We start from the raw sequence: 13355 nt of genomic DNA on the forward strand, positions 1-13355 counted from the left end.
TCTTTTTCCCACTGTATGTTTTTGGCACTTTTGTAGTAGGAGATAACCATATTTATGTGGGTTTGTCTCTGTGTCTTCTATTTTGTACCATTGGTTTGTCTGTTTTGGTGCCAATACCATGCCGTTTTTGTTATTGCTGTACTATCGTTTAAGGTCTGGTATTGTGATGCCTCCTGCTTCACTCTTCTTGCTAAGGATTGCTTTGGCTATTCTGGGTCTCTTATTTTTCCAAATGAATTTCATGATTGCTTTTTCAATTCTATAAAGAACATCATTGGGATTTTAATAGGAATTGCATTAAATCTGTTTAACAGCTTTGGTAGTATGGCCATTTTGACAATATTAATTCTGCCTATCCAGGAGCATGGAGATGGTTCCATCTTCTAAGGTCTTCTTCAATTTCTTTCTTTAGAGTTCTGTAGTTTTCATTCATTGTAGAGGTCTTTCACCTCTTTTGATAAATTCCCAGGTTGGTTTGTTTTTTGAGGCTATTGTGAATGGGGTAGTTTTCCTAATTTCTCTTGCAGTGAATTCATCATTGATATATGGAAATGTATTTGACTTATGGGTATTGATTTTATATCCTGCTATTTTGCTGAATTCTTTTATTAATTCAAGAAATTTTCTGGTGGAAGTTTATAGATCTTCTAAATATATAATCATGTCATGGGAAAATAGTGATGATTTGTGTTCTTTTCCTATTCATATCCCTTTAATTTATTTCATTTGTCTGATTGCTCTGACTAGAGTTTCTAGTGCTATATTGAATAAAAGTGTTTAAAGAGTCCATCCCTGTCTTGTTTCAGTTTTGAAAAGGAATGCTTACAATTTTTCTCCATTTAGAATAATGTTGTCCTTGGGCTTGGCATAGATAACTTTTACAATATTGAGTAAAAGTTCCTACTATGCCTAGTTTTTCTAGTGTTTCAACATGAAGAGGTGCTGTATCTTGTCAAATGCTTTCTCTGCATCTAGTGAGATGATCATATAATTCTTGTCTTTAAGTCTATGATGTGATGAATTATGTTCATTAATTTCCATATGTTGAACCAATTTTATATCCTTTGGAAACCACACTTGATCATGGTGCACTATCTTTTTAATGTGTTTTGTGTAATTTGCAAAATTTTATTGAGAATTTTTACATCTGTGTTTATCGGAGATATTCGTCTGAATTTTTCTTTCCTTGATATGTGTTTCGTTTTGGCATCAAAGTGATATTAACCTCATACAATGAGTTTAGAAGTGTTTCCTCCTCTTCTATTTCATGAAATAATTTGAAGGGTATTGGTATTATCATTGTAGGTCTTATAGAACTCAGCTGAGAATCAGTCTGGTCCTAGACTTTTCTTCGTTAGTAGGCTTTTGATGGCATCTTCTATTTCATTGGTTAACATTCATCTGTTTAAGTTGTATACATCCTCCTACATCAGTTTGGGTAGATCATTTGTCTCTAGAAATTTGTCAATGTCTTGGAGATTTTCTATTTTATTTGCGTATTAATTTTCAAAATAGTTTCTCATTATCTTCTCTATTTCAGTAGTATCCATCATGATATTTCCTTTTTTATCACAAATGTTAGTAATTTGAGTTTTCTCTCACTTTCTCTTCATTAGTGTAGATAAGAGTTTATCCATTTTATTTATTTTTTTCCAATAAAAGAACATTTTGTTCTGTCAATTTTTTGAATTGTTCCTTTTGTTTCAATTTCATTGATTTCAGCTCCAATTTTAATTATTTTATATCTTCTACTACTTATGGTGTTGGTTTGTTCTTTTTCTAGTGCTTTGCAATGTAATGTTAGGTCATTTATTTGTTGACTTTTTATTCTTTTAATGAATGAGTTCAATGCAATGAACTTTCCTCTTAGCCTTGCCTTCATATTGTCCCAGAGATTTTGATATGTTTTAACAGTGTTCTCATTTACCTCTAAATATATTTTTATTTCATCCCTGATTTCTTTTATCCATTTGTCATTGAATAGCATGTAATTTAGTCTTCAGGTATTGGAGTAGCTTCTATTTTTTTGTTTTACTGTTGATTTCTAGTTTCATTTGGTTATGATCTGATAGAATACAGAGTAGTATTTCTTTTATTTTATTATTATTTTTTTTTTTTGCTAGGAGTTGCTTTGTGGCATAACATATGATCTGTTTTAGAGAAGGATCCATGTGTTGCTGGGAAGAAAGTGTACTCGATGATGGATGAAATATTCTATATATGTCTGTTAAGTCTAAATATTTGGTTGTATTATTTAGTTCTGTAGTTTCTTTGTTTAGTTTTTATTTGGAAGATCTATCCAGTGGTGAGAGAGGTGTGTTAAATTCACCCAGTATTATGGTGCTGTGATTTATTTGATTCTTGAAATTGAGAAGTGTTTGTTTGATTCACATAGATGCTCCATTGTTTGGTGCATAAATATTTATGATGGTTATGTCTTGTTAATGTTTCCCTTAAGCAGTATTAAATGTCCTTCTTTATCCATTCTGACTAACTTAGGCTTGAAATCCACTTTATCTGATTTGAGGATGGAAACCCCTGCCTGTTTACACCTTCCATGTGAGTGATATGTTTTTTCCCAACTTTCACCTTCAGTCTGTGGATCTTTGCCTATGAGATTAGTCTCTTAAGGACAGAGACTATTGTTGGGTCTTTTTGTTTTTCATCCAATCTACCAGTCTATGTCTTTTGATTGCTGAGTTTAGGCCATTTACATTCTGGGTTTTTATTGAGGTATGATTTGTATTCCAGGTTATTTTTGTTTGTTTTTGGTTTGTAACTTGATTACTGTCTCCTTTGATTGACCTTTCCTTTAGTGTAGTTCCTCCGTTTACTAATTTTTTTGCTTTTTTTTTTTTTCATTTCCTCCTCATGGAATATTTTGCTGAGGATGTTCTTTAGTGCAAACTTTCTAGTTGTGAATTGTTTTAACTTTTATTTAACATGGTAGGTTTTTATTTCATCTTCAAATCTGAAGCTTAGTTTTGCTGAATATAAAATTCTCCATTGGCTCCCATTTTCTTTCAGAGTTTGATATATGTTATTCCAGGAACTCCTGGCTCTGAGGGTCTAGGATGAGAAATCAGTCTAGATCTGAATTAGTTTCCCCCATATGTAATTTGATTTTTTTCTCTTGTCACCTTTAAAATTCTATCCTTATTCTGTATGTTACTCATTCTTATTATAATGTTCCTAGGTGTGGGTCTGCTGTAATTTTGTACATTTGAGGTCCTGTAAGCCTCTTGTATTTATTTTCTATTTCATTACTTAGATTTGGGAAATTTTCTGATTTTATGTCATTGAAAAAAATTGTGCATTCCTTTGGTTTGTAACTCCATGATTTCATCTATTTTGATTAATCTTAAATTTGGTCTTTTCGACTCGACTGCCCCTTCCCTTTTCCCAGCGGGAGGGACATGAGTGTCCCTGGGCCACCGCCCCCTGACGGGGTACTGACCGAGCCCCCTGACATCTTGGAGTCCGGCGAGCCAATGCCGGGTTTAAGTGACACTTCTCCAGATGAAGGGTTAATAGAGGACTTGACTGTGGAAGACAAAGCAGTGGAACAACTGGCAGAGGATTGCTTTCTCACTACTTGCCAGATCTGCAGAGATCAAAACAAGCTCTCCAGGAACTCACACAGAACCAAGTTGTGTTATTAGATACACTGGAACCAGAGATTTCAAAATTTAGAGAATGTCATTCTATGTTGGATATTAATGCTTTGTTCACTGAAGCTAAACACTATCATGCCAAATTGGTGAACATAAGGAAAGAGATGCTGATGCTTCATGAAAAGACATCAAAGTTAAATAAAAGGGCACTTAAACTGAAGCAGAAGAGGCAGAAAGACGAATTAGAAAGGGAGCAGCAACGAGAAAAAGAATTTGAAAGAGAAAAGCAGTTAACAGCCAAACCAGCTAAAAGGGCATGAAAAGTTGTGTTTTTGTGTGTTTTCTTCATGTATCCTACACTCTTTGGATTTAAGATGACCTAAGTGTGGAGTGAGGTTCAGATAGTGCCTTATACTTTTGTGTTATTTTTTTTTATTATTTTATTGTAAACAAATGGGATACATGTTGTTTCTCTGTTTGTACATGGCGTATAGGCATACCATTTGTGTAATCATAAATTTACATAGAGTAATGCTGTTTGATTCATTTAGTTATTTTTCCCTTCCCCCCACCCCTCCCACCCCTCTTTTCCCTCTATACAGTCCTTCCTTCCTCCATTCTTGCCCCCTCCCTAACCCTAACTCTAACCCTAACACTAACCCCTCCCAGCCTCCATTATGTGTCATCATCCACTTATTAGCAATATCATTCGTCCTTTGTTTTTTTGAGATTGGCTTATCTCACTTAGCATGATATTCTCCAATTTCATCCATTTGCCTGCAAATGCCATAATTTTATCATTCTTTATGGCTGAGTAATATTCCATTGTATATATATACCACGGTTTCTTTATCCATTCATCAATTGAAGGACATCTAGGTTGGTTCCACAATCTGGCTATTGTGAACTGAGTAGCTATGAACATTGATGTGGCTGTATCTCTGTAATATGCTGATTTTAAGTCCTTTGGGTATAGACCAAGGAGTGGGATAGCTGGGTCAAATGGTGGTTCCATTCCAAGTTTTCTAAGGAGTCTCCACACTGCTTTCCAGAGTGGCTGCACTAATTTGCAACCCCACCAGTAATGTATGAGTGTACCTTTTTCCCCACATCCTCGCCAACACCTGTTGTTGCTTGTATTCTTGATAATCGCCATTCTAATTGGGGTGAGATGGAATCTTAGGGTGGTTTTGATTTGCATTTCTCTTATTACTAGAGATGTTGAACATTTTTCCATATGTTTGTTGATTGCTTGTACATCTTCTTCTGTGAAGTGTCTATTCATTTCCTTAGCCCATTTGTCAATTGGATTATTTGCATTCTTGGTGTAGAGTTTTTTGAGTTCTTTATAGATTCTGGAGATTAGTGTTCTATCTGAAGTATGATTGGCAAAGATTTTCTCACACTCTGTAGGCTCTTTTCTTTGCATTGCTGATAGTTTCCTTTGCTGAGAGAAAGCTTTTTAGTTTGAATCTATCCCAGTTATTGATTCTTGCTTTTATTTCTTGTGCTATTGGAGTCCTGTTGAGGAAGTCTGGTCCTAAGCCGACATGTTGAAGCTCTGGACCTACTTTTTCTTCTATAAGATGCACTGTCTCTGGTCTGATTCTGAGGTCCTTAATCCATTTTGAGTTTAGTTTCATGCATGGTGAGAGATATGGGTTTAGTTTCATTCTGTTGCATATGGATTTCCAATTCTCCCAGCACCATTTGTTGAAGAGGCTATCTTTTCTCCATTGCATATTTTTGGCCCCTTTGTCTAGTATGAGAAAATTGTATTTATTTGGGTTTGTGTCCGTGTCCTCTATTCTGTACCATTGATCCACCTTTCTATTTTGGTACCAATACCATGCCGTTTTTGTTACTATTGCTTTGTAGTAGAGTAGAAGATCTGGTATTGCGATACCCCCTGCTTCACTCTTTCTACTGAGGATTGCTTTAGATATTCTGGGTTTTTTATTCTTCCAGATGAATTTCATAATTTCTTGCTCTATTTCTGTAAGGTACATCATTGGAATTTTAATTGGAATTGCATTGAATCTGTATAGCGCTTTTGGTAGTATGGCCATTTTGACAATATTAATTCTGCCTATCCAAGAACATGGGAGATCTTTCCATCTTCTGAGGTTTTCTTTAATTTCTTTCTTTAGTGTTCTGTAGTTCTCACTGTAGAGGTCTTGTTTTGAAATCTTCATCCCAGGATTGCCCTGTCTTCATATCTTATTTAAGTCATTTAAGAAGCCTTTCTTTCTTAGTAGTAGACATAATGTCACTTGGTTTTGATATTTATGTGTAACCTTTTCAACTTTTGTTTCACTAATTTTATGATTCACTACTTTTGACTTCCTGTCATTTGTAAACTGAAAAATGCTTTGATTATTATGAGAGTCTAGACTCTTAAGTAGTTCAAAATTAGTATGAATTTTTAAGTTTCTTGATTGTAGATTTAAAAGTTACAGTTGCTTATTTTATGAGATGGTTTGCCTTTCTGGCATTGAAATACTGATTTTGATAATTGCCTTTTCATTGCTTAGTTAAGAAAAATTGCCAGTTTTTTAATCACATATGCCCCTGGAAAAGAGATAGCATAAGCCTTTGTGAAGAACATAATGGGAAAGTATATACACAGGAAATAACAGCACCTTCGGCATAGATTAGGTGAGCAAGATGCCAGATAGATTCTTCTAACCATATATTCTTGCTTCTTATTTTTGTTGCTTATGTACCTTTGGGGTTCAAAGTAGATGACATCATTCCTAAAGTTTGACAGGGGTGATGGAGCTATCATATACTCAAATGCCCCTATGGATTTAAACTTAGTCATTAGGCAGTGAGATATAGTTTCTGTGCTTTTATATCTCAAAGTATAATGAAAAATACCAACTACCTACTTTTAGATAATGATAAGATTGGTGGAAAAATTAGTAAATAGTTTCATAAAAGAGGCAACATGATGCCTTTAGTGTTTTCTAGAATTTTTTTTTTGATATTATATGTAGGAACTTACGTGAGGGAAATAATATGAAGTTTCATTGTTTGAAATTGAAATTGTATTATACCTTTATTTTAGTATTATTTAACATCAACTGGTCTCCAATCAAAGAATGTGTATCTTTTATAATCCACATTACATTTTTGGTAAGCTGGAACCACTACCTCTGATCACATATTAGGCTAATGATATAGAAAGCAATAGATTTAAGTTGGGTGCTAAGAACTGGTGTTTAGAGGTTTAAGTAATTTGTTTGAAGGAGCCTTCTTTAATGAATGAATTATAGTCTCACAATTCACTTGACTTTAACTTAAGAATATAAATATATTTGAAAAGGCTAAGTGTTGCCATCCATCACTTGCAAAATTGCCTATGGAATTATTCACTAGGGCCTGGAGGACAATGTCACCTAAATTGCTGCATGTTCTCTTTTATAATACGATATCTGATAAAGACTGTGCATTGTTTGTCAGAGTGGTTTTGACCAGTTGTAATGGTGGCTTAAAATGCTGGTTCCTGGTCACCACAATTCTCAATCTACTGAAGCAAATCTATTTGTTTGGTTTGTTTGTTTTACTTTATTTTTAAAGTTTCCCCAGTGATTCTCCTGCATCTTGAAAGATAAGAACCACGGTTGTAGTGGCTAAGGTCATGGTTTCCCATACTAAGCTGTGTATTGTTTTTGCCTGGGAACTTAAAAAAATACATTTTGAGTTCTTACAGATTAGTTTTGATAAGAGCCAATGTATTTTTAGGGCACTCCTCAGATAATTATGATGCAAGGAACCACTGGTATAGACTATCTAGTGGTTTATGTTTATAAGCAGTGAAATAGTTTAAAAGCTCTCTAGTAAATTTTGGGGTTAACTTATAATAAATTCTGAATTTTTTTTTTTTTTTTTTTTTGGCGGTGCTGGGGATTGACCCAGGGCCTTGTGCTTGCAAGGCAAGCACTCTACCAACTGAGCTATATCCCCAGCCCTGAATTATTGTTTTTAATATACAGTCGGATTTAAAACTGAACCGTAGAAGACAGGAAATAAATGCAGAATTCTGGTTAATTAATTGAATTTCTGTATTAAATCATGTTTATTGAATGAATGTTAAGGCACATAAGCTTCTTTTAGAATTATACTATTAAGTTTTGAAGACTTTTAAACATAGCAAAACAAATATATATCAGCATCCTTTATTTGAGGTAAATGGTAAATCAAAAGTACTGTTATCTTGGTAATTAAAATCTAAAATAACTGTACTTCAATAACAAATATATCTTGCTAACTAAACATATAAACCTTATAATTAATCTTGCTGTATTTTCACAAAATGGGATTGGTTGAAAAAAGTTACCTTTGTTTTGAACTATCAAATATGTACTGAACTGAAAGATGCAAATTCATTGTGTTTACTCTGCGGTAAGTATCATGTAAATATGCAGATGCTGAATGTAATATAGATGTGTCCACAGAGTGTTTGGGTAGATACAGTTATAAATGTACTAATTATATGCCCTCATACATTTGTCTGATTTTGAACTTATAAACTTATAAAGTGAGGATTTTTATGCATTTAATAAAAAAAAAATCTCTAAATTAAAAAAAAAATTTGGTCTTTTCATGTTATTCCGTATTTCTTGGAAGTTCTGTTCATGGTTTCTTACCATCTTCTCTGTATGGTCAACTTTATGTTCAAGAGCGTATATTTTGTCTTCATTGCCTGAAGTTCTTTCTTCCAATTGGTCTAGTCTGTTGGTGATACTTTCCACTGAACTTTTCATTTGATTTGTTTCCTTCATTTTGAGGATTTCTGCTTGATTCCTTTTTATATTCTCTGCCTCTTTATTGATCTTTTCCTTCCTGTAGTTTCTCTTACACCATCCTTTATTTTCCAGATCAGTCTAACTGTGTACCTTCTAAACTCCTTCTCTGACATTTCTTTTACTCTGTTGTTTATGGATTCTACTTTTGGAATATCTTGGTTGGTTTGTGACACGTTGATTCCTTGTTTCTTCATGTTGTTTGTGTGTCTTCCCATCTAGCAGTATGTATCTGAAGCAGTACAGTTTCTAACCTGTAGTCTTATATATAGTGTCACTGAGTACCTCACCTTTAAGGGGGGAACAAATATTAAAAGCACCCAATGCAAACAATATACAACCTTAAACCAAATAGATTCCATTGAGGCATCTATAGTTTTGTCATAATAAACAGAAATGATGTGTTTAATTATTGTCTACAATATAAATAGCAAGTTTTCTAAAAGGGTTTACCATTTCAAATGTTGGACAAAGAGGGAAGAGAGAAATTTTAAAAATTCCTTAAAATTCAGGCATAAAAGAGATTTTCTTACCTTGATAAAACTTATTCACAGATAGGCCTCATTAAACATGAGTGAGACATGTATTTTGTCTAATTCAGGAGAGAAACTAAAGTTACCACTATCACTGATTTTCATTCTATGTGAAGGGGATTAGTCAATGAAATAAGACTCTGAAGATAGTGATAGATGATAGAATAGTGAAATAGGAAAGGAAATTTAAAAGTAATAAATTAGATGAATAAGAAACTATAATGAATCACAGGAGGGTAAGCCTCATGTAGCCATGAGTTTACAAAAGAGGGACTTCACATAGGAATATCATAAAAAATTGCTCTAAGCAAATGATAAAGAGCAATACAATTGAGGACATGGTAGAAATAGAAATGAAAGGATTTCAGACTCACCAGGGAGGTAACATAGGCAGAATTTGCTGATACATTGCATGTAGGGGTAAAGTTGATGGAGGTGCCAAAGATAAGTCCCAGATTTCTGACTAGTGGAAACAGGAGTCTAGGGATTTAATTCACTGAGAGGGAAAACATTGAAATACTACCTTTGAGAAGACATTCATTAATTTCCCTAGGGACATATTCAGTTTGAGATGCTTTCAGATATAAAAGTAAGAGATGTCCAGAGGTCAGTTATGTTTAGGAATTTGGAGCTCAATCTATCTAGCAACAATAATAAAATCTAATAAAATTTAGTGCTTTTTACTTGTCAAACACTAATCTATGGAATTTACATATCTGAACTCATTTATTCTGTGCCATAGTCCTGTGTCACTGATAATACTTATTATCTTCATTTTCTCCATGGGTGACAGAGGTCCAGCTGCTACCTGACCTAGCAGCTAGTACCTGCTGGTATTCACATACGTAGTGTCTGACTCTTGAAGCTGTGCCTTAAGTCACTGGTTTTCATGTATGTCAATCACTCACAAACACAAAAAAGATATTTTTTGCACAATAGCAAACCCTAACTTAAAGTAACATCACAAAACTATTTTCTTAAAATAAGGCATGAAGCACTGTCCTTCAAAGCAGACCTTTCCCTGCACTTTCAAGTTTGTGTGTCTTGTTTCTCAGTTCTGCTAGAAGGAATGAAAGAATAGTTAACTTGTGTGTGATTAACAACCTTTGCTCTTAGCATACCTACATCACATCATTCTGTTCATATATGAATTCCATCAAAACAGAATCTATTAATTTCACTATGAGCTTCCCCTCCTCTTTTTGTTTCTCTGGGGGTTCACTCATTTGTTCATTTGCTTGAGTGCTAGTAATACTGTGAGTTTGTTCCATTTCGAACACTTCTAATTTGTCATTGCAAGGGGATTTGGACATTTCGATAAGATTTCTGAGTTAACTTGAGCCACCTTAGTGCTTTAAGATTTTATAATAGGAGAATTTTAAAATTGTGACCCAAAGCCATTATTATGAGAGACTCTGATCTCTAGACCCTAAGTCCAAAACTTTTACAATTTCAAAAAGTGTATAAAGAAGTGAATATGTATGTTACTACTTGAATTAGGAAGCTTACTGTCTAGATGTCACACCTAACTATAGCAGCCTATTTTCTTTTGGTTCCTGTTTCCATTACAGAAAGCCACTCATCCTTCTTTCCCCCACGTTCATTACCTCTTATACCAACAGAAACATGAAATGTTTAAAATCACAACAGTTCATCAATGTAGACATGTCCTCATGATAGTTAGAATAGGTTTCTATGTAATTTCTCAAAATATCAATTTCACATGGTATCTGAGATGAAGGTCATTGTTCAATGTCCTGCGCTGACTTACTCCTGCACACCTATCTGCCACGATGGTCTGTCACCTCAATCCCAAAGCAATGGAGTTGGCTGTATATGAACTGAGACCTCTGAAACTGTGAGTGACACATACACTTTTCCTCTTCTAAAATCATTCTTGTCAGGTCTTTCGTCCACAGGAGTAGCAGTGAAAAAACTGACTAAAACACTCATTTTCAACATGCAGAAATTCTATACAAAAGCTTAAAAAATAAATTTTCCATGGATATAAAATGTTGGACTTTCTGAGTCTGACTCCCAAAGTCCTTGGTAACATGACTTCAAATTTTCCTAATGATGTATCTCTTGCCATTCCTAGTCTTCTTTTTAATTGAGTTGGTAGACTTAATGCTAATGAATTATAACAGCTCCTTATTAGAAATAAAGTTTGTTAGTCAGTTTTCCATTACTATAATGAAATACTATAATAAAATAGTAATTAGGAGCTCATGAAAAAAATTTATTTTGGTTCTTAGTTTTAGAGTTTCCAGTTTATGATGATGTAGCCCCATTGTTTTGGGCCTGTGGCAAGTCAGCACATCAAGGTGGGAGTGAATGGTGGAGCAAAATCCATTTACTTCAAGGCCAGGAAGCAAAAGAGAAAGAGGACAAACTGAGGTCCCATAATATCCTAAGGGGGCATATTTTCATATCCCGTGACTCTACCACTAAGCCCCACCATCTAAAGACTCCACCATCTCTTATTAGTGCCAACCTGGGAAGAGAGTCTTTACCACATGGGCTTTTGTGGGACATTCACATGTCAAACCATAGCATAGGCTGTGCAAATACTTTCTCTTATTGCATAATTTTTTGTTTTACCCTGTTTATTACTTCATTTGCTGTAAGGAAGGTTGGTTTATTTTAATGTCTTATCTTTCTGTTTTTGCTTTTGTTGCCTACATTTTTTGATGTCATACCTATAAAACCATTGTCAAGACAAACGCAATGAAGCTTTTCCTCTACTTTTCATTCTAAATGTCACTAGTCATCACGGAAAAGAAACTCAAAACCACAATTACATAGGACCTCACACTTGCTAGGGTGGCTATTAAACGAAACCAAACAAAAGACAACATATATTTGCAAACATAAGAAGAAACTAGAACCCTTGTATGCTGGTGGTGGGAATAAAAAATGGTGTAGCCACTATAAAAAAAAGCAAAGAATAGCATAGTGGTTGTAAGAGGCTGTGGCAGGAGTTGCTAACCAGTGGAATTGGTACAAAATTCCAATTATATAAGACAAATAAGTTCTAGAGATCTTCTATGTAGCATTGTGCCAATAGATATCAATACTACTATGTTCACTTACAAATCTATTAACTAGGTAAATCTTGCTAGTTGTCTTTACCATAATTAATTATATATATAAATATATTAATTTTATATATTTATATACATCTATATAAATTTTAGTCCAAAAGGTGAAGGTTCTCATCAGATGAAGTGGTGCATGTGACTTGGGAGGCTGACATAGGAGGATAGCAAGTTCAAGGCCAGCCTCCGTCACTTAGCAAGATCCTTAGCAACTTGGTGAGACCCTATCTCAAAACAATAAATAAGAAGAACTGGGCTGTGTGAGGTCATATTTTCTTTGATACTCAATAGAAACAGTTTATTCTTCACTGACCTGCTGGAGAAGTAGCTATGAGAATCTAGCTGCATTCTATGGTAAGAAAGATTAGAGAGATTTATAAAAATGCCAAACACTGCTATTCTTCTCAGTAAATATATTTGTTTTGAAAAATATATAATTATTTTCATAAAAATGTTGTTTCTGTTAATATGTACAGGTTTATTTTAATGAATCAATAAATGCATCCTTGCATCTTATAGAAGAAAAAGTAGGTCCAGAGCTTCAACATGTCGGCTTAGGACCAGACTTCCTCAACAGGACTCCCATAGCACAAGAAATAAAAGCAAGAATCAACAACTGGGATAGATTCAAACTAAAAAGCTTTCTCTCAGCAAAGGAAACTATCAGCAATGCAAAGAAAGAACCTACAGAGTGGGAGAAAATCTTTGTCAATCATACTTCAGATAGAACACTAATCTCCAGAATCTATAAAGAACTCAAAAAACTCTACACCAAGAATGCAAATAATCCAATTGACAAATGGGCTAAGGAAATGAATAGACACTTCACAGAAGAAGATGTACAAGCAATCAACAAACATATGGAAAAATGTTCAACATCTCTAGTAATAAGAGAAATGCAAATCAAAACCACCCTAAGATTCCATCTCACCCCAATTAGAATGGCGATTATCAAGAATACAAGCAACAACAGGTGTTGGCGAGGATGTGGGGAAAAAGGTACACTCATACATTACTGGTGGGGTTGCAAATTAGTGCAGCCACTCTGGAAAGCAGTGTGGAGACTCCTTAGAAAACTTGGAATGGAACCACCATTTGACCCAGCTATCCCACTCCTTGGTCTATACCCAAAGGACTTAAAATCAGCATACTACAGCCACATCAATGTTCATAGCTGCTCAGTTCACAATAGCTAGATTGTGGAACCAACCTAGATGTCCTTCAATTGATGAATGGATAAAGAAACTGTGGTATATATATACAATGGAATATTACTCAGCCATAAAGAATGATAAATTTATG

General features: G+C 34.4%; 1 protein-coding gene across 1 annotated transcript; it reads left to right on the forward strand.

Annotated features, from left to right (window-relative positions):
* Positions 1-3416: 3416 nt before the first annotated feature.
* LOC124978068 (biogenesis of lysosome-related organelles complex 1 subunit 6-like) lies at positions 3417-4034 on the forward strand. The gene is given in 2 exon segments (XM_047542115.1): positions 3417-3573; positions 3576-4034. Coding segments are annotated over 2 exon segments (516 nt in total). The 3' UTR covers positions 3935-4034.
* The last annotated feature ends 9321 nt before the right edge of the window (positions 4035-13355 follow it).

This window comes from Sciurus carolinensis, chromosome 2 (assembly GCF_902686445.1).
Source record: "Sciurus carolinensis chromosome 2, mSciCar1.2, whole genome shotgun sequence".
In the NCBI taxonomy this organism is placed as follows: Eukaryota; Metazoa; Chordata; class Mammalia; order Rodentia; family Sciuridae; genus Sciurus; species Sciurus carolinensis.